Consider the following 22610-nt stretch of genomic DNA (forward strand, 5'->3'; position numbering starts at 1 on the left):
AAAGTTCTTCTCTGAGCATCCTTATCGCAAAGGCCCTGGCCTGCATTTTGTTTCAGGGAGTTTGACAACCACACCGACCTTTAGGAATTTGGAGTTCTGGTCCTCCAACAGCAGAATATCTTCCTCCATTTTCTTTATCTTGGCTTCAGCAGTCACCTTCTCCAACTGAAGCTTCTGTCGGGCAGCCTCTTCTTCATCTAGCTGTTCCTCTAGGTCCTATAAGACACACACACACACACACACACACACACTTGTGGTTTATGGACAGCAATAGTGTTTACCATTACCTAGTGCTAACTGCAACTAACTAAGTTTTAGATACAGATTTACTATTATAAACTTACAGATCCAAGATTATATGTGACCCTGGATCACAAAACCAGTCACGTGTCACACAGGTATATTTGTGGCAATAGCCAACAATACATTGTATGGGTCAAAATTATTGATTTTTCTTTTATGCCAAAAATCATTAGGATATTAAGTGAAGATCATGTTCCATGAAGATATTTAGTAAATTTCCTACCGTAAATATTTAAAACATTTATTTTTGTGAGTGAATGCAGCATAATCGCAAACATAAATGGACAACTTCAAAGGCGATTTTCTCAATGTTTCGATTTTTTTGCTCCCTCAGATTCCGGATTTTCAAATAGTTGTATCTCGGCCAAATATTGTACTATCCTAACAAACCATACATCAATGCTTATTCATCCAGCTTCCAGATGATGTAAAAATCTAAATTTCAAAAAAATGACCCATGTGACTGGTTTTGTGGTCCAGGGTCACATATTTCCCCAATTAAGTTGTCACCGTTATGTGTGACTGCATTTTCTTCTTCTCATTCTGCAACGACTGGTTCCTCTCCTCTTCCTCCTCCACGCGGGACTCCAGGTCATGAAGAATCTCCTCCAGCTCTTGTTTTTTAGCCACCAGACGAGCCCTCATCTCTTCAGCTTCAGCAAACAATTCCGTCTCGGCCTGTAGTTGCTCTGCCAAGATGTTCTTCTCCTCTAAGAGCTGAAAAACATCACAAGAGATCTTTTCTTGGTTTCAAGATCATGGACATTCCACTACAAGGAATAAAGCCCCAAGAGAATATGGTGTACATATATACCCACTATGTTATAATGACTTCGAATGTGTGCTAACCTGCTGGTGTTTCCTCTCCATATCCACCAATTCATTTTCCACTTTCACCTGCCTCTCCTTCACTTTAATGAGCTCCTCATCTTTGGCCTGCATTTCTTCCTCCTGACGGGTCACCTGGAGGAGAGGTTTCACCTGCAGACACAGTTGTAATGCGTGTCTCGATTGAAAACTATTCACAATCATACTGCAAATCAGTTGTTAAAGAGTAGATTTCTCTTGCAACAACATAGACAGATTTTACTCAGAAATGTACACAATAGCTAGTAAAATCATTCCAACAGTTATGTAAACAGTCTCTTTTAAAATCCGACACCAACCTTGGTGAAGAGTCTCCACCACTGCCAGTGGCGTAGTTTCAGGTAGGCGGCACAGTTTCTCTGGAGGACTTTCAAAGCGCTTAGCTGCTGCTGTTTTTTAGCAAAGGCTCTGACGAACACAACCACAAAACAGCAGCAATTCACTCTCAAGGTCTCATAAGAATACTTTTCATATATTGGGATCTCTACACTAAAAACAGTAAGAGCTGCATATTATCACTGACCCTTTAAGACCAGATTTAAATCAGCCATTTGCATTTGGACTTACTTGCGAGCCAGGTATCCTCGGCAGACTGACTGAAAGTAGATGATGATATCTGTTATTTTCAGGTCTCTCTCTTCCTCCAGGTGTGCCAAAACTCCAGTGCGGAAGAAGATCTTACTCTGACCGATCCGGAAGAGGTTTGGGTCTAATTCCAAGGCTCGGATCTACAGATGACAATGATACTTAGTATGTAGCAGATTCTAAATTTCAGATGCTAGTTTTTCAATATTGGACATACAACAAAATTATATGACCAAAGTACTCAAAACTAAATAATTAAAAACTTAATGTTTGTGGAAACATTTCAGGATACTTTGATGAACAGAAAGTCCAAAAGAATAGCATTTACTTGAAAAACAAATCATTTTACAATAATGTAAAAGTCTTTACTGTCACTTTTGATCAATTTAATGCATCCTTGCTTAATCAAATTATTTATTACTTTCTTTGAAAAAAAAAAAAAAAGAAAGAAATCATCCTGACCCCAAACATTTAAATGGCAGTGTGAGTTTTCATCGAATATTTCATACAATACTGGTATTTAAAAATATTGTGATTTAATCATTTTATTTTGGGCTTTGTACCTCCATAAACAACTTGATGGTAAAAAGGACTGATCAACCTCTTTTGTCTTAGGTTTATGAAAACTCACCATTCTCTCACAAGCCTGCTTGCCATCCATAAAACCTTTGGGTATTGCATTAGGGGTGAGGATCTCATATCTGATAGGAAAACAGATTTAACAGTTTTATCACTGATAAAATATGATAATATTGGTGCTACAGCATCTGAAGAGGAATGAAGAGGTTCTCAACTCTTCAAAGAGATATCTGAAACACACCTCTGTCTGAACTCCTGGAAGACGATACGGTTAGGGAACCCCTGCCTGCAGATCCGGATCCCTTCTAGAACTCCATTACACCTCAGCTGGTCTAGAACCAGATGGGGCTCCAGTTTACCAGCCTAACGGAGAAGAACAGCAATGACAATGAGGTGCATGACCACATTTAATAAACTTTTTTTTTTTTTTTTATTCAGCTAAAAGTACATTTACTTACAACTGAAGGGACAAACGTCACTTACTCTTTTTTCATGATTGGGGATGATACAGCGGACAAAGTTGGGATTGGTGTTCCTGAGTGTGGCCATGAGTTTTGTAAGGGACTCTTTATAAAGCTGACCCACAGTACGGAACATGCCCTTCTTGGTCTTATATGTAGCTCCAAATGCAGTCTCGTTCATCCCTGCCACCTGGTCCAAACCAACAATACGATCCACTACCATGAAGAGTGAGAGAAAAGACAGATACCAAGCGGTTAGGTTGATATTAAGAGTATTTACAGAACATAATTAAAGAAGAGAGACACAGCACAGCCAAATCATGTGAAGATGGAAGAGGTAAATCTACAACTAAAGCTCTAATTCAACAACACCAAGCAGAAGGTCAAAATACACTGTGTATTTTTGCATTTTTACATAACTGTGCTTTGATATTTTCAGGCCTTTATAATCATCATATCCCAAAAGAAACCAGAAAATAATTTTCTGAAAGTAGTACAGTGTATTTTGACTCAATGCCACAAGTTCAGACAGCCAATTCAAGAGCCAATGGCCCCTACTATGCCAGCAAGTCCAGTGCTAGGCAAATGGAGATATGAAATAGATGAAGAGTGCCAAGGATAAGACTACATCTATAAACAAGCACAAGCTGCAAAAGAAATAAAATGGAAGGGTGAATCTCAAAACCCAGATCATGTTTAGGACATATTTCACCCCAATACCTCGCACTTCAGTGAGTCAGATGTTAATTCAGTAACTGCTCTCATGGATTCAGTGAGCTGTGTTAACAAATATACATTAAATATATATTTACAAATCTAGTCAAATCTGATTTCTTGTGGTGCAGAGGTGTAATTTTAGCAAAGGTAGAGTAGATTTAGCAGTGCTCTATAATATGCTTCGTAAAGTAATACATTGTCTGAGTATTTGTTGTATTGCCTAAAATGTATGCTGATTTTAATAAAACAAATCATAGTTTTGCAGTTATATCACAGAAATGAGATTCTAATGAGAATCAATGAAAATGGCCAAAGCACATTCAAAAGTGAAACATTTTGATAAAGTCAAGAATTTTGAATTTATTCACTTTTTTTGTGTGAAATATAACAGACTTGTACACCAAGTTCTCTCCCTCTGAGCAATGCTACTAAAAATGCCTCCTTTGAGCAACTGAATAAATCAATGTGAATAAATATGCTAAGCAATAAATAAGATAGATTTGAGTCTGACAACAGTGCCACAGGACAAAACAAGTCAAACTTCAATAATTTAACATGGAAGTAATCAGAAACGACATTTTCATTTTGATTCAGTGGGGCTTGCCAAGTCCAGCTACTGTTGCTAGAACTACAATTGTAGGTCTTACAGCATTCCTGTAAATGTGATTCTTAAGAACCGCTTCCAAGCAATGCTCTGTTCATAATGGGGCTCCTGACGTGGCTTCCTTTACCTCCATGGAGAATCTACTGAGCTGTCAGTGTTGACTGGCACAGGGCTGAGCGAGTCATTTGGATTCCAGTGAAACAAGACGTGTATTGTTCCACGTTCCCTGTCGGAGACGCAACAGAATTCCTCCACTCCTCACCCAAACTCCATCTCCCTCACACGGCCTATCAAATCGCTGTCTGACACTTAAAACAAACAAGTAGTCTGACCGTGAGGTGTAAGGGCATAACCAACATCCCACACACACTGCTCTGTCTGCTGAAAAAACCAAGCTGTGTTTGGGGGACTCTTATAAAAACCAGGTCCAGGTCATATTTCACTCCAAAATTGAAGGAATAAAAAAAAAAAATAATAATAATATCTACAGTAACATACAGATTGTGAAGCCCAGTTTAGGACCATTAATATTGTTCTATTTTATACTGTTTTCATGACAATATATATATATATACATATATACATACATACATATATATATTCAACAATATTATTGATCTGACAGTACTGACGCTGTTGAAGGGGAACTGAACTGAACTGGACAATACATTTTTTTGCTGAACTGCTTTATAAATAAAAAGAACTAATTTAATAATTGATTATCTTAACAACAGAACTGAATCAACACTGAACTGCCTTCAGCTGAACAACAGCCAAACTGCATAATTTTCCTGTTATCACTGTAAAGCTGCTTTGAAACTAACTGTATTGTATAAAGTGCTCTATTAATAAAGGTGACTTGACAATTAAGCACATTTACCCCCAAGCAACATCATTACTATGCATTCAGGATATAATTATTCTTGATGATTCTTGTTATTATGATTAAAATAATCTTTAAATGTTTTATTTTATTATAAAATATGTTTGTGATTTTAACTTTGCAATTGGAGTCATAGCCTTGTGGGCAAGCGCTCCAACATACAGAACTCGCTTTTGCTGAGCTCTGGCTCGTCGTCCTTTCCTAACCCAGTTCCCTTTCCCTGTTCTTTCCTCAGTGATTCATGTCTATCCTTGCACTGTACTATCAAAATGAAGGCCAAAAATAATAATATAATTGATTGCTTGCTCAGAGAATAAAAAAAATTAAACTATTTAATCATTTGATTTTGGGTTGAAATATGACACACACATGTACTTGAAAAGTTTTGTGAGATTCACCTATTCTTCTGTCAAAATGGCCTCTTTCAACACTTTCTGAACTGAAAAAACTACAGGTGCAGATGTAATAATTATTTGACACTTTTTAAACTCTTAAATTGGAGGAAGAATATTTAGGGGGCGTGCGAAGTACACAAAATTACTGAAAGGCACTCAAGGAACAAGAAGGGCCCTAATCCTTGTAGCCAGCTCACTCAGAGTTACCCAGGTCACTTTCAAATGTTGTGTTGTGTCAGTACTCTGCATTACTCGCTATGCACATGCATTCATTTTTCATGCAATCTTCATTCATGGTCAGTTTGGGCATCCTAATGAATCAGCCAAGTCAAGCTTCCTTCCAAATGGATCCAGCCAACTCTAAAGTTAGCCAGCTAGAGGGACCAGGGCCCAGGTCTACAAGCCATGGGAGTGTCTGAAAGTACACAATGCGCTGGTAAGCAGAGACCTACAGCATCGTATACCTTCACCTGGCGATTCATGGAGACTAGAGACATCATAAAAAGACGCTCTTTGGAAATTCTGAATCTCTATGGTCGAGACAGAAGGGAGCAAAGGGGGGATAAACAAGAAAAAAAAAGCAAAATAAAAAAGTAGTAGAACACAGCTAGCACATAAAGACATAAGTGGTAGTAAACACTGGTTAGTGCTATGAACAAGCAACATTAAGTCATCATTCCATTAACACTGGTTTCAAATGTATTGGGATGTCAATTAATTTGAAAATTTTAAGAACATGCTGATCAATCTTGGCACACACACATTTTATTTACCTAATTTTATATATTGGGAAATGCAGTGAAAAATTATTAGCTGTCAGATTTAAAGATGACAAAATATGACACATCCCACACTCTATTTTGCATTACTCCATATTTCTTCACTGCTCTCTCCTGTGTGTAAAGTAATGTAAAGCAGTCTTGCCTACAAATAGTGTGCAATTAAATCTACTGTGATATCAACAGTGTTGCAAAATTCTTTGTTCGACACATTCTCACACACTGCCCAGCCCCAATTTTGACCCTTTGTAACTGAATTAATAGTCCCCTCCGGCTTCATTTAAATATTTGCATCAAGCCACCGAAATGCATGACCACCTCTTTTTACAAGACATGAAACAGAAGATCAGTCTCTTTCTTCACAGACTGGGAGGGCGGTTTCATATGTCGGGAGAAAAGCGCTTACCATCCTTCCACAATTCAGCCACAAACTTATCCGTGGACTGGTGCAGGAGCGTGGCCACGTTGTCGTTCAGAGGGTCCATGTTTTTCATTAACCACTCATCTGCCTTATAGTCAACCTGCAGGATGAGGGAAATAAACACTACGTTAGCTCAATAAAACACTCAAGATGGGAATAATGGAATTAAGCCAGGACTGGTTCAATCTAGATCGTTTCATTTAAGGGGTTCTGCAGTTGTTGGCTGTTTGCGTAGCGTTATGTAACTACTGAAAGTGATAAAGTATAAATCAATGCACTATATTACTTTTCTTAAACAACAGGAAACAAAGCAAGCTCTAATTTTCTGGCTTTTAACCTAAACGTGGCTCAAAGGGAGAAAAATATCAAAAGTTCCCCATTTCATGCAGTGTCAAGTTTCTTTTGCAAACAGCTCTCTGATCTGAAACAGATGTGGCCTATGGTTAGCACATACCACAGCTGGATGCTGCTACCCTTGAAAGACAGAAACGCAACACTTCATTGCAAATCAGTATGACCTGACTAAATCCAATTACATAAGGTTATGATGCAGTCTGTGTTGCATTTAAACACCAACAACAAGCCTAAATTATAAGAAATATCACAGAACTGAAGTACAAGTGGTAAATCCAACAGCTTAGTGTGGTGTCATAAATATGACGTACTTTGCCAGCATAGTGAATGATGCAGAAATCGGCTTTGTCCTTTAGCTGCCGTGGTTTCTGGAACTTGGCATGAGTGCCTTGCTCTTGCACCAGTTTGTCCACGAAGGTTTTATCAGTGGCTTTTGGGAACCAGCACTCCTCATCCAACAGAGCCAACACACCGGGAGGATTTGCCTGGGAATGGCACCACATGACCGATCAAAACAATTATAGAAAAGCTGAAAGAAAACACTAAAACCATTCATTACTTTCACATTAACTTCAAATCACATTAAATTCTGCAAATGCTTGGGGTAGAAAATATTTATAGCAAACCAGAACAAAGAATTCAAGGACTAACACAATTATAGTAAAAAATCTGTATAAAAGAGCTGATGCAGGAGCTCACCGGTCTCTCAATGAGGTCAATGCAGGGCTGCAGGTCAAGGCCGAAGTCGATGAAGCTCCATTCAATGCCTTCACGCTGGTACTCCTCCTGCTCCAGGATGAACATGGTGTGGTTGAACAGCTGCTGAAGCTTCTCGTTGGTGTAGTTGATGCAGAGCTGCTCAAATGAGTTCAGCTGCCAAAAGATGGAGAGAACAATAAAATATGATCAAATTGTTTTTGTTCATAGTATTTTAGCCCCAGGGCATGCATAATTGATTCTTTAACCAATATCAGTATTAACGTAATACTGCAGCTATGAGTGGGTATCCAATTACACTGTTTACTGTAAACCTTGTTATTTCTTGCTAACCATGTTATAATTATATTACTCAATTTAGCAGATGCATCTTATCCGAAGCAATGTCCAACACCAAGGTAGTAAAGACATCCTCCAGCACAACTTGAAGGAATCTTCTTAATGGCAAAAAAAATGGGTCCTATGAAATCTGTTTAATTTATTTCCCAAACCCCTTTTTTTTTATTAAAACAGTGCCTAAGAAATGTTTTCCCCATCTGAAATTCTGTGTTGTCCATTTTGAAATTCTGTGTTGTCCAACACACATTTTTTTATACAAATCTATTATCAGAAACGGTGGTAATCAAATTAAGGCATTACCCATTAACTATTCAATTAACATTTTAAAATGTAAAATCAAATGAAAAATTTAACACTCTTTTTTTATTTTTAGATGTTTACTATTAAAAATTAAAACATGGAACAATTTTGATATTCCTTAATAATAATAAAATTGTTTAAAACATTTATTATTACTTTGAGAATTACATTCTATTGCACTATAATAATATCTGTGTCACAATTTAAGTTAAACCAAACATGCATTTAGATGAATCAGTGGTATAAAACCTGCTAAATCTGTGGTAAACCACATGCAAATAAAAGTTGGTCCCAAATAACATCCTATTTTAACTAAAACTGTCATTTTCAGGACCTTGCACTGCCTGCATTTTTATCATATGATCTCTGATTTGGTAAAGTACAGAGATGAATATCTATGATTTAGCATAAGAGACTTTAGCTGAGCACTAATTCCGAGGAAGCCACACCTGGAATATCTCAAAGCCAGCGATGTCCAGGATGCCAATAAAGGAAGCCCCTTGGCGCTTGGTTCTGTCCAGAGCTTTATTAATGCGGTGAACAAGCCAACGGAACAACCTTTCGTATGTGGCCTTGGCCAGGGCTTCCACTGCAAAGTCAGCCTGGACGGAGGAACAAAGAGACAGGATAAGGCAAGGTAAAAAAGGTGACATATATCACATTTACAAAAATATGCATTATGATCACACTTACAAAGTGTACAACTTTTTTCTTTTCTGTTTTTAAATGGCATGTGAATGGCATGTGATCCTGAAAGGACCCTATAGTGGAAGTTTTTGAGAATTCACACATTCCCCAATCTGCAGAATTTGAACAGTTATGACTATATTTTAACAACAGGAGACTATCAGCCTATTGTTGTAAATGGACACAGAGGTGAAAAGAAAAATGTGACGTAGAAAAGTATAGTACTGGTCTACGATCAGGCCTGAGAGGTAAAACACTAATGAAAAGATTGTTTCATAGATGGGAGGAAGGGTGCTCTGACAGATATACAGTGGAGAACTGAATAGTTCATTACCTGTTCTTTAGTTTGGGCTTTTTGAACATAGTCTCTGCCCACTTTGATTCTTGGAGACAGGATGGCACGGGTGAACTCCATGACATTCATGCCGAGCAGGTGACAAAGTTTTTGAGCAGCTGGGAAACAGGAAAAAAAGCACTTGTTCACAAAATGGTCATCTGTAATGCAAACTGACCAAAAATGGTGAAATTCTATTTCAATTTATTGGGTTTTAGGAGCTTCCCTTATGCACTTAAATGGCAGTGCGAGAAGTTATTATGGGACATATATGCTCATGAGTATAGAGGTATTTGAAATAAGTTATGGTCGTTATTGAAATTTACTGACTTCTAAACCCTTACAGCCCGTTTAGCAGCCAAACAAACCCCAAGAGTTCCCCCTTTGGACCACCAGCACGACTATAACTTTCCAGCTTCATGTCGTGAATGAAACAACTTGGTGGCTTAAACAGATGAAAGCTTCAATATCTTACCATTAACGGTGATGATAAAAACGAATTAAACAAAATGCCAGTTGAGTAAAGCTTGCTGGAATGCGTCAAGGCAGTAAAACGGTCATTTTTGGGGCTCTTACGTAAACAGGATTGATTTAACGCAACTTAGCATAACTATTCTGGTATTTTCTTTTAATATGAAATGTATCCAAAAACTATTCAAGCCGTCATCATGGGAGCCCAAAAGAAGTCCAACGGGTAATTTGTCAAAACAGTGCAGTGGGGAACTGCACAAAACCATCTGGTGCAAGGGTTTAGACCAAAGTGTAGTCTGGATACCGAAAACACTTTAATGCTAACGCACTGCCAAAAGATTTTCAAAGTTATTGGGGCACATAAAATGCACATATAGACTTTCCATTACTGAAAAAAGAAACATTATCTCTGTGCAACCTAAAATAACGCATTATGCATTTTTGAAACCTGTAAAAAACCCAGCTGAGCAAGTATAAGGTACCTGTGTTTTCTGGCATGGAAGCCTGATCGGTGTTTCTCTCCTTCTTGAACACAATGTTACCAAACTGCATGACAGCTGATACCACTTTGAACATTGCTGCAGTGACAGAAAAACAAGGACAAGACAGTCAACAGTCTGTGGATAGTAGACATGAAATATTTTTGGAAAGTTGATGTCCTGCAAGCTTTTACGCCATCCAAAAATTTAAACTGGAAACAGGTGGATTTATTCAGCTATTTTATTCACTCACAAACATTGTACATTTTTTAAATTGGACCAAAATACTCCATTTAATTCAATATAAATATTATTATATTGATTTTATTCAATTGAATTCATTATTATTTCAATGCATTCTGTTATGAACATGGGACATCTGTACTGTAAACTAATTTGTCATACTGCAGGTCCATTTCAAATGCAATAGTGAAGGCAAAAAGTTGAAAAAAGTGAAGAAATATAAGACACTTTTTTCCTAACTGTAAACTAATTTGTCATACTGCAGGTCCATTTCAAATGCAATAGTGAAGGCAAAAAGTTGAAAAAAGTGAAGAAATATAAGACACTTTTTTCCTAAAGCTCCTTACAAGGAAATGGCAACATGATGATTATGATGATTAGAGGTCGACCGATTCATCGGTTTTGCCGATTAATCGGCACCGATAGTTGATTGGTGGAACTATCGTTATCGGCAAAAATACATACCGATAGTTTTTCCTGGTTGCGTCCGTTGCTGGAGCGGCTGAGAAGCGCGCGCTGTCATTCATTACACAGTCAGAGAGCTGAGAAGGCTCTGCTGGCATCATGCAGTACAAGAGCGGCCTCTAGAGGTGTAATAAAAACTATCACTGATGCCTCGTGTTGTTTATTTCCACACGTGATTCTGCGTGCTGCACTGAGAGCACACGCTGCGTGGAGAGCGCTCAGATGCGCGTTTAAACCACCAACAGCTAAAAGGTATTTTTTCATATCATTATAAAGCGATTAATTTGTTGACTAAATGCTGCATTAGTAGAGAAAGAACAGCACACCAGTTTGTTTGTTTGCCTTCGAGGCTGAGAGGACGCTAACATTAGTACCAGTACCTCAAGTGGTAAAAACACTGACAAAAATAAACTAAGTCTGAACCGAATGTTTAATGTCACAATTGTTAACATCTATTTGCATTAGTTTATATCCAGCTAGTCACTTTTATGCATTAAATATGCAGAGAAGTTGCATATTTAAAGCTAGAGATGTAAGATAGCAAACTGATATGTTCATACAGCCGACAGAAACATAAATCAGAAAAGCATTCGATTTCGGTTATTTTTTCATCATCACTTTAATATGTATTTTGTTATTTTGATTAGATAATCATCAAGTGTTTATAAAATAGAAGCAAAAGTGTGAGACTATACATGTAATATTTATGTCATTTCAATGCTCTGGCGTTGTAGATATTTAAAGTTGGCCATCTTTAAGCATGACTGTTTGGATTTATGAAATGATAACACTTACAATAAAATTCCATATGTAACATTAACTATGGTTAATAACTGCTGTATAAGGATTGTTCATTGTTTGTTTGTTAATTAACATGTACTAATACATTTTTAAATTAAGGTTTTTATTTGTTTACCATTTGTTAACCATCAAACTAACATGAATGATCAAGGTGCAATTTGTTTTTATCCAGTATCAATTTTAAAAACTATCGGTTCATTAATCGGTTATCGGCAAGAATGGCCCAACCTAGCTATCGTTATCGGTAAAATCCACTATCGGTCGACCTCTAATGATGATTTACTAGTAAACCAGCAGTAAATAGACAATGTAGTAGAGGTGTGTTTGTTCCATGTATGCTTACACAAGATTTCCTCATGAGAGAAGCTCATAATATACATGGCTTCCATGGTCTCTTGGAAATTGTCCTTGTCCTGTTGGCCAGGAATGGGAATGTTACCATTGGAGAGGAAGCGGTAGTTATTGAAGCCCTCCAGGAGTAGATCAGCTGCCAGAAGAAAAAGAGCATTAATAAGACAGCTGCAGTTTTAAGACACCACACTGTACCAAACTCTCCATAATCAGTCAGATATCTTCACAGTTCACACATTCAAAATATCCAAAGCCTGCTTCATTACACAGGAAACAAACATGTCCATGTGTTGACCTTGCATTTAAAATAAGGATCTCATCATTAAAAACTCTTACTAAAAATACTCACTTCTTAGATGTTCCCCAGCACCAGCCAACAGCTGGTAGAAGACATGGAAGGTGCGTTCATCTTTGGCTTGGCGAATGGCCCTGGACTTTTCTAGAAGATCTTGAGATTGAGTTAAGGGTAAGTGAAGCCTATTTTACAGCTTATTGTTCACGGTATCAAATCATTCATATCATGATGCGCTACTATACAGCTTTGTTAATTATCTACATAACCCTTGAAGCCAGCTTATGATGTGGTTCCTCTCTGGCATACTAAAAGAAGCTATAGTAACAGTTTAAAACCGTTTCACTACTCTAAAAGCACATTGCATACCTTTATTCCTGCTGATAATAAACACACAGAAAATTCCCCCATATCAGTGTTAGCAGTGCAGCAGCATTACTCAAATGTAACTGGACAGTTATCAGATCAGGATACAGGTTTCAATGTTGGCCCCCACAATGTAACCGGTTACATCAAAGTTGATGCGGATGAACTTGCCCTGTGGAAAAACAAATATTTAGGAAGTATACTTTTTTTTTATGATGTGCTATACTGATCATGCTTTATAAACCATACCAATGCCTAATCATTTCTAAGAATCCATTTGAACAGATGATAATCTCTTTTATTGTTTGAACAGAGTGGCTTGTGCATACCTGATATGCTGCATGTTTAAATAGCTCTACTTAAAAGGAAACGGTACTCAAAGCATGCGTAAGAGGCTAACATACATGCTTATTTGCAGCAAATGCCCCCAAAATAATGACCTAAAGAAAAGACCTGAAGAATTAAATTCCTCTGCAGCTTTTGATTTGTTTGTATGCTTAAAAGCTTTCTGCTGACTTTAACTCATGCCAGCGAAAACTCAATCAGCTGGCCAGAGGAGCAGACGTAAGACAGACGCCTATCTCTTTTTAGAGTGCTGAATGTGGATTTTGGTGAGTGTGTACCTAAATGGCCCTTTCCAGATGCTACATGCAAGGTATAAAAACAAAAAAAAACTGAGAGACTTAATAAATATCATTGCCAAAATGTAGTTAGAATGTAACAAAGCATTGTGGCAATATTTCAAGTAATTTTACCGTTGGCAAAACAATGGTGAAATGATCAGATCAGTCATTATAGACAAACTTACAAAGCGTGAAGAGTTGTCATTTTTCACTGTCTTGGCATTCCCAAAAGATTCCAGAATAGGGTTTGCCTGCAGGAGTTGACGCTCTAACTCTCCCTGTAATGCAACAATCACTGGTTAGAAAACACTATTACATGATTACATTAATTTTAATACAAGAACAGATGCAACTGAGGTGTGTAACTGAAATAAGAGCAATACCGTGCGTAAAAAAATTGACAAGAAAACCTTGATAAGAAATTTAACACCAACAAACAGATTAGAAAACATTTCTTGCACAGTTTGCACAAGGTTTGTTTGTATAAACAGTAAGGTTTAACCCAACTATCACAGATAAATCAGTTTATTAATTATTTTAAACATCCCCTTTTAACACACGCAAGTTTGAGGGAGACAAATTATTCCAAACTCAAATGTTCCATATCATCTGCTTAGTAAATTTCATCTATTTGCATTCTTTACAGTATTTTGTTGAGATGTTGTATGGCTGAGATATTGTATCTCTAATCAGCAAATCCATTTCTCTTCATTTGACCCTCAAACCAGAAGCGGATCATCTACATGGAGTAAAAATACACTAACCTACAAACCTAATTAAAGCCTGGGTAGCCATGAGAGGGTTTTTGTGCAAATTCTCACTGGCTGCCTGAAATACAGGCACTGTGGGGTTGGTCAGGAAACTCCTCAAATTAGAAACGACAGACGCCCAAAGCCCCACTGCGCCACATCACAGCTCCCCCGCCACAAATCTGGGACATCCACCCCTTTATACCCCCTAGACACCCTTGATGTTATCCATTTCCATCTGATAGGAAGTTTGGACAGGTGTCCCATTGTTCTTGCTGTTGTCATGAGACAGGAACACATCACGACACAAATGAGCGAGAATGACCGCTGTGATTTTACCAACTGTTCCCATTACGTGACCAAACCGAGCAGAATAGTGGATACAGTCCAGGAAATTTTGTGGTTTAAAGTTTTAAAAGTTAATATAATAAAGGGCCTAAAATAGACTACAAGATTAATCCAATTCTCTGTTCTCATATCTGCGTGTATCTGAGAGCACAAGTCAGTAACTTAAGTCAGAACAATGCACTTTTTGTAATGAAACTTTATAAGAACAGTAACAGGTTCCACCCTCATCTAAATAGGGGATAAATGAACCATTAATACGACAGAATTTCATAAGCAACTTCTAGAAAATGAAGGTCTGATGAGACGAGTCAAAAAGTCACTTCCATTATTATAGAAAATATGCCAAGAACTACTGGAATTTGAGCTTTTTGTAGCAGAGCTCTTTGTAAATGGACATTCCAGAACCTTCCAACTGCACGGACGGAGCAAGGCAACGTTATTTGAGAAAGGGGAATTCAGCACCGTGACCACTGCACCATAATGCAGTATTTTAACATGCAACAGTGTAGTTTTACAGACATATAAATTACTTGACATCACCCCAAAAGTACAGTATGTATAGGATTCAAAGAGAGAAGAAAAGAATAATTAAGAAAACAGATGTTATACAGCAGAATGATTGGTAAAAACACATAAAAAACAAAAGATGAGAGTAAAATTAATAAAAATAACAATTTCTTGTGGTATGAAATAAGAAAGAAAACATGGGGAAAAAACAAGGGACTACAAGCTACTCACATAAAACAGGATTCCGTTCTGTAATCAAATCATTACAATGGAAACAGAGGTATTAATGTCACAGAGGGAAATGTACACAAACACATGACAGACAGAACACACTCAGCAAGGGGTGATTTAAAAGTTGAACAAAATGTGTTGTGAATATATCTGAAGGATGCATTCTCAGTTTATGATCAAGGCTTTTGCTGGTCTAGAATGTTGCTGGTCTAAATAAGACAACTGACCTATATGTGTGGTGCAAAACACTTTCAGGTTTCATGAGTTTTTTTTGCTACAACGTGCATGGATCTGTAACACACTCGTTCTTATGCCGGGTTCAGACTACACGATATCAGGCTGATTTTGGCATGATCTTTTTGACGTAGGGTGTCGTGGTGATTCATAAAACGACAAGAGGTGTTGCGATGCAAGAATCAGTCGTTTAAACACGTAAAGTGTCATAGTGGATGACCACTGACACCGGGTCTGTGACGCTTCACGAAGTCCCTACAAAAAGACTAGCATATTTAAATTTTTTTTTTTCGGTCCCCCACAATGAGTTCCGCCACATCTGTGGCACTGACCAATAGGAGCACAGAAGCTCTTCTGTTCACAGCTTTCAAACATGGCGAAACTAAAGAGAGACGATGGTATTGGTGCTGCTAAGTGGAATTATGCAATAGAGGAAAGGTTCATAGAGCTATGGCAAACATCACTCCTGCCTTTATGATGTTTCCTTGAGGGACTACCACGACAGAGTGAAAAGGTTAAATGCTGGCGAACGATAGCAGAGGTGCTTCATCAACCCGGTGAGTACTGGAATACTGGAATTAGCATTAAGCGAACACGCCACTTCGGTAGCCTGCTTGTTTACGTTCTTGTTTTTGGAAGTCAGTCGCTAGTTCCGCCTTCTCGATGACATCACGCACATCGTTAAAGACGGCAAGCGATGACTGATCGAGAAGCAACGTGTAGTCTGACATGTTTCTTGTCCACGACACAACAAGAGTTTAGGAGTCAAATTCGCACAACCTGACAGTGACTATTGTAACAGAAAAAAAATAATTGTGTAGTCTGAACCTTTCATTAGATATCAAGTCAGATTGTATGATCAACTCATTACTTCCAGACTACAGGATGAAATTCCAATAAAATGACAGGTTTTCACATCATGCAAGCTTAAATATACCACTATGCCCCAAGCCATCCAGACATCCATTACTTAATCTCTAATATTTTTATCCATCACTAAGATGGTTAAAATTAGGGATGCACCAAAATTTCGGCCGCCAAAAATGTCATTTTTGGTTTTTGGTCGAAAGAGAAAATAGACTAAAATATGAGACAATAATATAAGCCGAAAATATATGGCTATATATTTAAAAAAATAAATCTGTTAAATCTGATTCTGTTGCATAGAAGTGAATAAAGAATAATTTTATATTTTGATATATTTTCTGTCTGGTTTTGGTGTTACTTTAAAAGTGTGGTTATTTTATTGGCTTGTATGTTTTAAATTCAGATAAAATAAAATTATTGAATTTAATTAAAAAAGTCTAATATTAATACAATTATACACACAACAAAAATATTTTAAATTAAGAAATTAATAATTATTTTAAAAAGTCAGTTTTGGTTTCAGTTTTCAGCCAAGTGCATCCCGAATTTTCATTTCAGTGCATCCCTAGTTAAAAAATAACTCTACACATCTTGAAGACTGCATACATTCAGAACTATTTAGCTAATGTGACAAATTGTGCAAAAATAAATCAAAAGTAAACCATTCAAACCCCTTAAAGTAAAGTGTTTATTTTTATCAAGCAATATCCCAGAGAGCAGAAAATTTCACTTTGGATAGACTACATTCCATTGGTGTTTATACAGCAGGTTAGTTTTGCATGCACAAGCAGAGCAGGTATAAAAAGCTTAAAGGGAACTTGCCTGGAGTTTGACTGCTTTAGGTGATTCTGGCTGTTTGTATACAATACACAAATGTAATATGTTAGAAGGCATCAGGGCCACATACTGCAAGTATCTTAGACCACGGGAAAGATCTGAGCCTTTATTATGTTGCATATTTGGCCATGCGAATACAGTAAGATCAATGACTGCAGCATGTACAATTATTCAGCATGCTTTCATATATTTTTGAAGGAAATACATATTATCAGGCCAGTACTGCAGACTTTAAGATGATTTATTAATACAGAGCAATGTGTGCTACTTACACACACGTCAGAGCCAGCAGTTATTACTGGATGAACATCTATCCAACATTATCAGTATTAGAATCTACACACAACACTATCCATGACATACAAGTGCATGTTATCTACTGATGTATGTTAATTTGGTTAAAATTACTCTTCCAGCAAAAGCACCCTGATGTCATTGTATGTCACTAATGTGTCTAAGATAAAATAGATTACTTTGCAAGAGCTTCAGCTGTGAATGCATTACTGATAGGTTAGACTAATATGATTTGCAAAGCACTATGTATATAAACTGTCATTACGAACAGCTAATGCTGATTGACTATATGTCTAACCATCTAAACTTTATGAAACCCTCTCATAAAGAGACGATAAGACGATTAGACTGACAACTTTGCCTATTGCATCACATCACACTCTTTTTTTTAAGGCGGCATGTCAATAGTCTACCTTCTAAAGTACAATTACACTAATTTTTAACTTGCAAGCCTCATTTTACCTTATTCTGCTTAGTACTGCACATCCTTCCCTCCACATCTAAACCACTAGTGGAATTCCACACGGATTTCAAAATGAATGATTCAGCGAATGGCTGAAAGAAAAGGAACTCACTGGAATGTTGTGGTCCTTCCTTCCTTTATGTGACGATGCAACGTGAGCCAGGTACTGGATGACTTTTTTTGTGTTTTCTGTCTTTCCAGCACCTGATTCCCCTCTGCAAAAGAAAATTACAATTAAAAGCAAACATCAAAACATCATAAAACAGCTTTTTTTAAAGCTTTAACCCAAAAAAAAAAACAGATTGGGTAAATATTTATGCACATTTGCATGATTAATGCACTCCACAAGCTAAATAAGCCATCAGGCTACATCCTACATCTGCTAGCACTGCCGTTTGTTTTTCCAGCTGCAGTTCCTTTCAGCCGCGCTGGTGCATTACACAATGGCTTTTATTAAGTAAACATTAAAGTCTTATTTAATATTATTGGAATGCATAAGATGGTGTTTTAATTACTTAACCTTATAACACAATGATACAGATACAAGAAATACAGTTCTTCACAAAAAGTCTCATTCAAATATTCTTCTCCCTAATCTGCCCATAAATGGAAAAAAATCTTTAGAAAGACAGCCAGACATTTTCCACAAAGGCCTGTAAAGACATTCACTTAATACTGGCTTTACTCAAAGAAATATAACAGCAAAATGTCAAGCAAACGGGTGAATTAAACAAAACGTTCCAAAATAGGAAATTCTATTGAAGTAAAAAAAAAGAATTATATAAAGAAAATTTAGGATGATTATGACGATATACACAGTTGTACACCATTAGTATTTGTTATGTTAATTTTTTTTTTTTTTTTTTTTTTACTGTAATAAACAGGATCTTCATTCATTTATTATTTATTATTTATTATGTCATCATTCAAAAAGCACCTTAATGCCATTGTAAACTCTCTAAAGAAAATTAAGACCCTTAAAAGCAGAATGTCTGCTCTCTTCCATACAATAAAATTGGATGTGGCCCTCAAGCTCCAAAAAGGTAAAAAAAAAAAAACCTCATAAAAGTAGTCCATATGACTTGTGCACTATATTCCAAGGGGCTTTTCACACTTGAAATAGTTAACCCTGGGTCATTCTCATAATTTACCTGTGGTTAACCATTATTCCTGTGTATTCATAAGCTGGCGTTTCATACTGCACATTCCTACACCCTGGGTTAACGTTCTTATTTGCATATTTGCGCTGCCAGTGTCATTGATTGGACGAACGCTGCACATCGCAGGTTTACATAAAGACTCTAGCATTGCACATCCTCATATTATATACTGTCGACGGTAACATCAAATTTTTCCTGAATGTACTTTTCAGGCTATAAAAGTAGGAATTAAATGGTCTCCTCTTCACTCTAATTGATGCGTTTTCCATCACCATTTGACATTTCCCCTGAAAATGCTGTTTATATACATGAGGGTGAGTAAATGATGACATTTTTGGTAAATCAGTCCTTTAAGAGCTCTTAAATATGTCTGCTTTTTTTGTCTTCAAGCTACTGACGGCAAGATTCCTTAACCCTGCATTCCAGCTACATATGGTTTCATGGACATTATGCCTTCATAGTGGGTGTGCTGCAGTGGTATCAGCATGTCAGAAGGGGTCGACTTTGAGAGAGGATGTAAAATCCTACTCTCTGACAGTTACAAAGACATGTTGTAAAGATATGAGAGAGGCTGTTTACTTATTTACAATGTGCAAAGACAATAATTCAGGCTTAATGCATCAAGAGCTCAAATTTCTATGGATGAATTCTTATAGACTGACTAGAAATATTTGCTGTGGGTCTGACTCAGTGTGAGATGCTCTACATGCCGAACAGCTGCCGCTACTGATATTTAATGCCGAAATGATACATGACTCATGTTTTCAGGCATGGCTATACATGCATGCTTCCAAAAAAGCTGATTCCTGTGCAACCCTTGGGATGTGAAATCACTTCCATCAGCCCAAACTGACTGACGTAACCAGTAACTGTTGAAAAGAGATGACTAATGGTTACTTACGTGCAAAGAATTGATTGGTCCTCACGATCTGTAAAAGAGACAGAGGAAAAAAGGGTCAGCATTTTCATTTAAGTTCACCTGAGCCTTTAATTCAAATCAATACATTTTGACATCTAAAAGGGCCTAAAACAGCAACAACACCAGAAAGTAATTTATCAATACAGAAGACACATGTACACCTATGTAATCCTGCAAAAAGAAACTTTAAAAAAAATAAAAAATAAAAAAATTCTCCCCACTGATAAAATTATATTTGTGTATTTACTCAACATTGTGCATTGGGACTATTGTCTTTTCGACAGACGGAAAGTTTTAGTGAGAGAGAATAGCATGGAGGAAGACGGCTCAGTTAAAATGGAAATCAGTGCCAAATGAAAATGCTGTGTTGGCCTAAAATGCAAGCCATAAAAACATCTGTGAAACTCGTTATGTCACATCTTGTCTATATCCAAAGTAGGTTTCTCACCCATCTGTAAATCTCACTTCATAAACAGGCTGGTCTTCCAAAAACTGAATAGTTTTGCAACTTCAAAAGTGAAGGTTTATAGGAAAATTCTGAAGCAATCATTTCATAGTGATACTAAACCTCTGCAAGAGGTAGATAAGGCACATCATGTGGCCACTTATTTGAGGGTGGGTTTAAAAAAGGCTTTGAATAGCACATATCAAATTTCTTAAATATATCGCAACGTCATTTTACTGATACTGATGTGGTGGCTTCAATGTGACCCAAACTCTGCCCTGCTTATGCGTTTCATTTCTCTGGCACAAAGAGTTAAATGACAACTCCGGTGTATGCCAGAGTCCCTTAAATGGACATTGCCCTGTGCATAAGAAGTGCTTTGATCTCTGTAACTTCAGCTCATTTTAATCAAACAGTGATGCATGTGGACTGTGGGCAATTGGGTTTTGAGTGTTAAGAGACATAAGGCTAATACTGGACACAGTGTTAGGACACACTGAGCTCAGGTCATGCCCAGTCTAGAACAGCAGAGACAGAACAATCCGACTGGACACAGATGATCATATTCAATGTACTACTTAATGTCCTGCAGCCTCCTACTCAAGCAGGACCTCTGATTCAATAAGCTCATAAAGAGAACTACTTCCTCCGCATTGTACAGCAGTTACAAAACCTATACAAAGTACTTGTCATGTTTCAGGATGGTTTTGTGCATCACTGACAGCAGGTTCACACACACACACACTCTGTTTGCAGTACATATGCGGTGCAGAAGCAGCAAGGGCTCATATGACGTGTTTGCAGTGCGCAACCTGCAAATTGTGGCTGTATACCACAAAAACAACATTTATTCATTATTTTTATTTCAAATCCAAAAGTTGGTACTGTTGTTAATGTTTCAAAGCAACAGCAGCCTGAGGGGCCGTTCACACAGAACAGGTTTTTCCATTGCAATAAACTACTTGAACTTTTCCATTGTTTTTCTATGCTTTTAAAAAAAACGCGTCTTGAGATCTTGCGTTTTTTTTTCCCATTCCACTGGGAAAAACTGTCTGAGTGAACGAGCCCTTAATCAAACAACAAAAGACTGAATAACTTTTGTCTTTAATAAGAATCAATTTATATTTAACTCAGAGTCAAGACTATGCCGTGTTTAATTTTGTGTCAATTTCAATTTCTGTTGCATTTTTTACTACTACATGGTAAATAAACCTACTTTACCTAAAAAAAACCTTTATTTTGTATCTTTGTTCTATCGTATTTTCTTATTGTTTGTAATAATTGTTTGTAACACGATGTATATCAATATCACGAGTAAAATGTATCATATTTGAGTCATATCACCCACCTCTACACTGGATTATGTATTCATTTGTATTACAGCATAACAACTCTCTGCATCCTTGGCTTGAACCTCTGTAAACCAGGGGTGAAGGAACACACACCCACCCTGGGAGCTCTTCCAAGTGATCATTTGGGTGGTGTCTCAGTTCCTGAATCTGTTGCTGCAGAATGTTGCTAATGATGTAGATAAATAACTTCACGTCACTGTTAAACTGTTGCCCTTGCAGTATCAGATAACTGCTGAGTTCAGGCCATACTTGAAACGTCAGGCATTTGTGTGTGTCTGGTGCTGGTCTGGTGCAACCAAGTAGTACTACCATTTAAGATAAACCTGGCCAACCCCTCCCAAAAACGATGGTCAGAGACATCTTTTCTTCACAGGAGCAATTTCTATAAAAAGTAATTCCTTTACAATATTAATACTTGGAGTTTAAGAAAAAGTCACATTCTGTCTAGATTAGCTTTGTAATGTAACTCATTCAGCGCTGTTTGTGCTACAGATAATATATGAGTATTTTCAAGATTCTTGACAGCCAAAACCACCCACATATCTACTTTAGATCAGGATTTATATGATTATTTCTGCTGGTACGTGATAAAGGCATATTTGCAAAGAGCAAAATTCAACGACCAAAAGAAATAAAGTCGCTCCTTTATTCACATGATACTGGGAGCTTCATTAGCTTTGTTGCAGGTCTCCTGGTGTGAAAAGACTGCAGGAAATTGATCCAAGACCTTTATTAAAATAAAATACCAGCGGTGCTTTTGAATAACTGCTTGCATACTGATCACTGCC

At 37.2% G+C, this 22610-nt stretch overlaps 1 protein-coding gene across 2 annotated transcripts in view; it reads right to left on the reverse strand.

Annotated features, from left to right (window-relative positions):
• Positions 1 to 22610, reverse strand: part of myh10 (myosin, heavy chain 10, non-muscle) — a 57482-nt gene that overhangs the window by 13832 nt on the left and 21040 nt on the right. The window contains exons 4-25 of one of the 2 annotated variants that reach the window (XM_081381193.1): positions 20008 to 20035; positions 18059 to 18161; positions 17175 to 17204; positions 15252 to 15269; positions 13602 to 13694; positions 12902 to 12965; positions 12485 to 12583; positions 12128 to 12271; positions 10279 to 10374; positions 9326 to 9444; positions 8754 to 8906; positions 7648 to 7821; positions 7260 to 7433; positions 6580 to 6694; positions 2818 to 3011; positions 2576 to 2697; positions 2387 to 2456; positions 1738 to 1898; positions 1470 to 1578; positions 1153 to 1284; positions 814 to 1020; positions 79 to 216 (exon numbers count right to left, since the gene is read on the reverse strand). In XM_081381193.1, the coding sequence (XP_081237319.1) occupies positions 79 to 216; positions 814 to 1020; positions 1153 to 1284; positions 1470 to 1578; positions 1738 to 1898; positions 2387 to 2456; positions 2576 to 2697; positions 2818 to 3011; positions 6580 to 6694; positions 7260 to 7433; positions 7648 to 7821; positions 8754 to 8906; positions 9326 to 9444; positions 10279 to 10374; positions 12128 to 12271; positions 12485 to 12583; positions 12902 to 12965; positions 13602 to 13694; positions 15252 to 15269; positions 17175 to 17204; positions 18059 to 18161; positions 20008 to 20035 (2543 nt within the window). The remainder of the gene's footprint in view (positions 1 to 78; positions 217 to 813; positions 1021 to 1152; positions 1285 to 1469; positions 1579 to 1737; positions 1899 to 2386; positions 2457 to 2575; positions 2698 to 2817; positions 3012 to 6579; positions 6695 to 7259; positions 7434 to 7647; positions 7822 to 8753; positions 8907 to 9325; positions 9445 to 10278; positions 10375 to 12127; positions 12272 to 12484; positions 12584 to 12901; positions 12966 to 13601; positions 13695 to 15251; positions 15270 to 17174; positions 17205 to 18058; positions 18162 to 20007; positions 20036 to 22610) is intronic. The other variant, XM_081381194.1, reaches the window with a different exon arrangement.

The sequence above is a fragment of the Scardinius erythrophthalmus genome (assembly GCF_964197995.2).
Source record: "Scardinius erythrophthalmus genome assembly, chromosome: 12".
NCBI lineage: Eukaryota > Metazoa > Chordata > Actinopteri > Cypriniformes > Leuciscidae > Scardinius > Scardinius erythrophthalmus.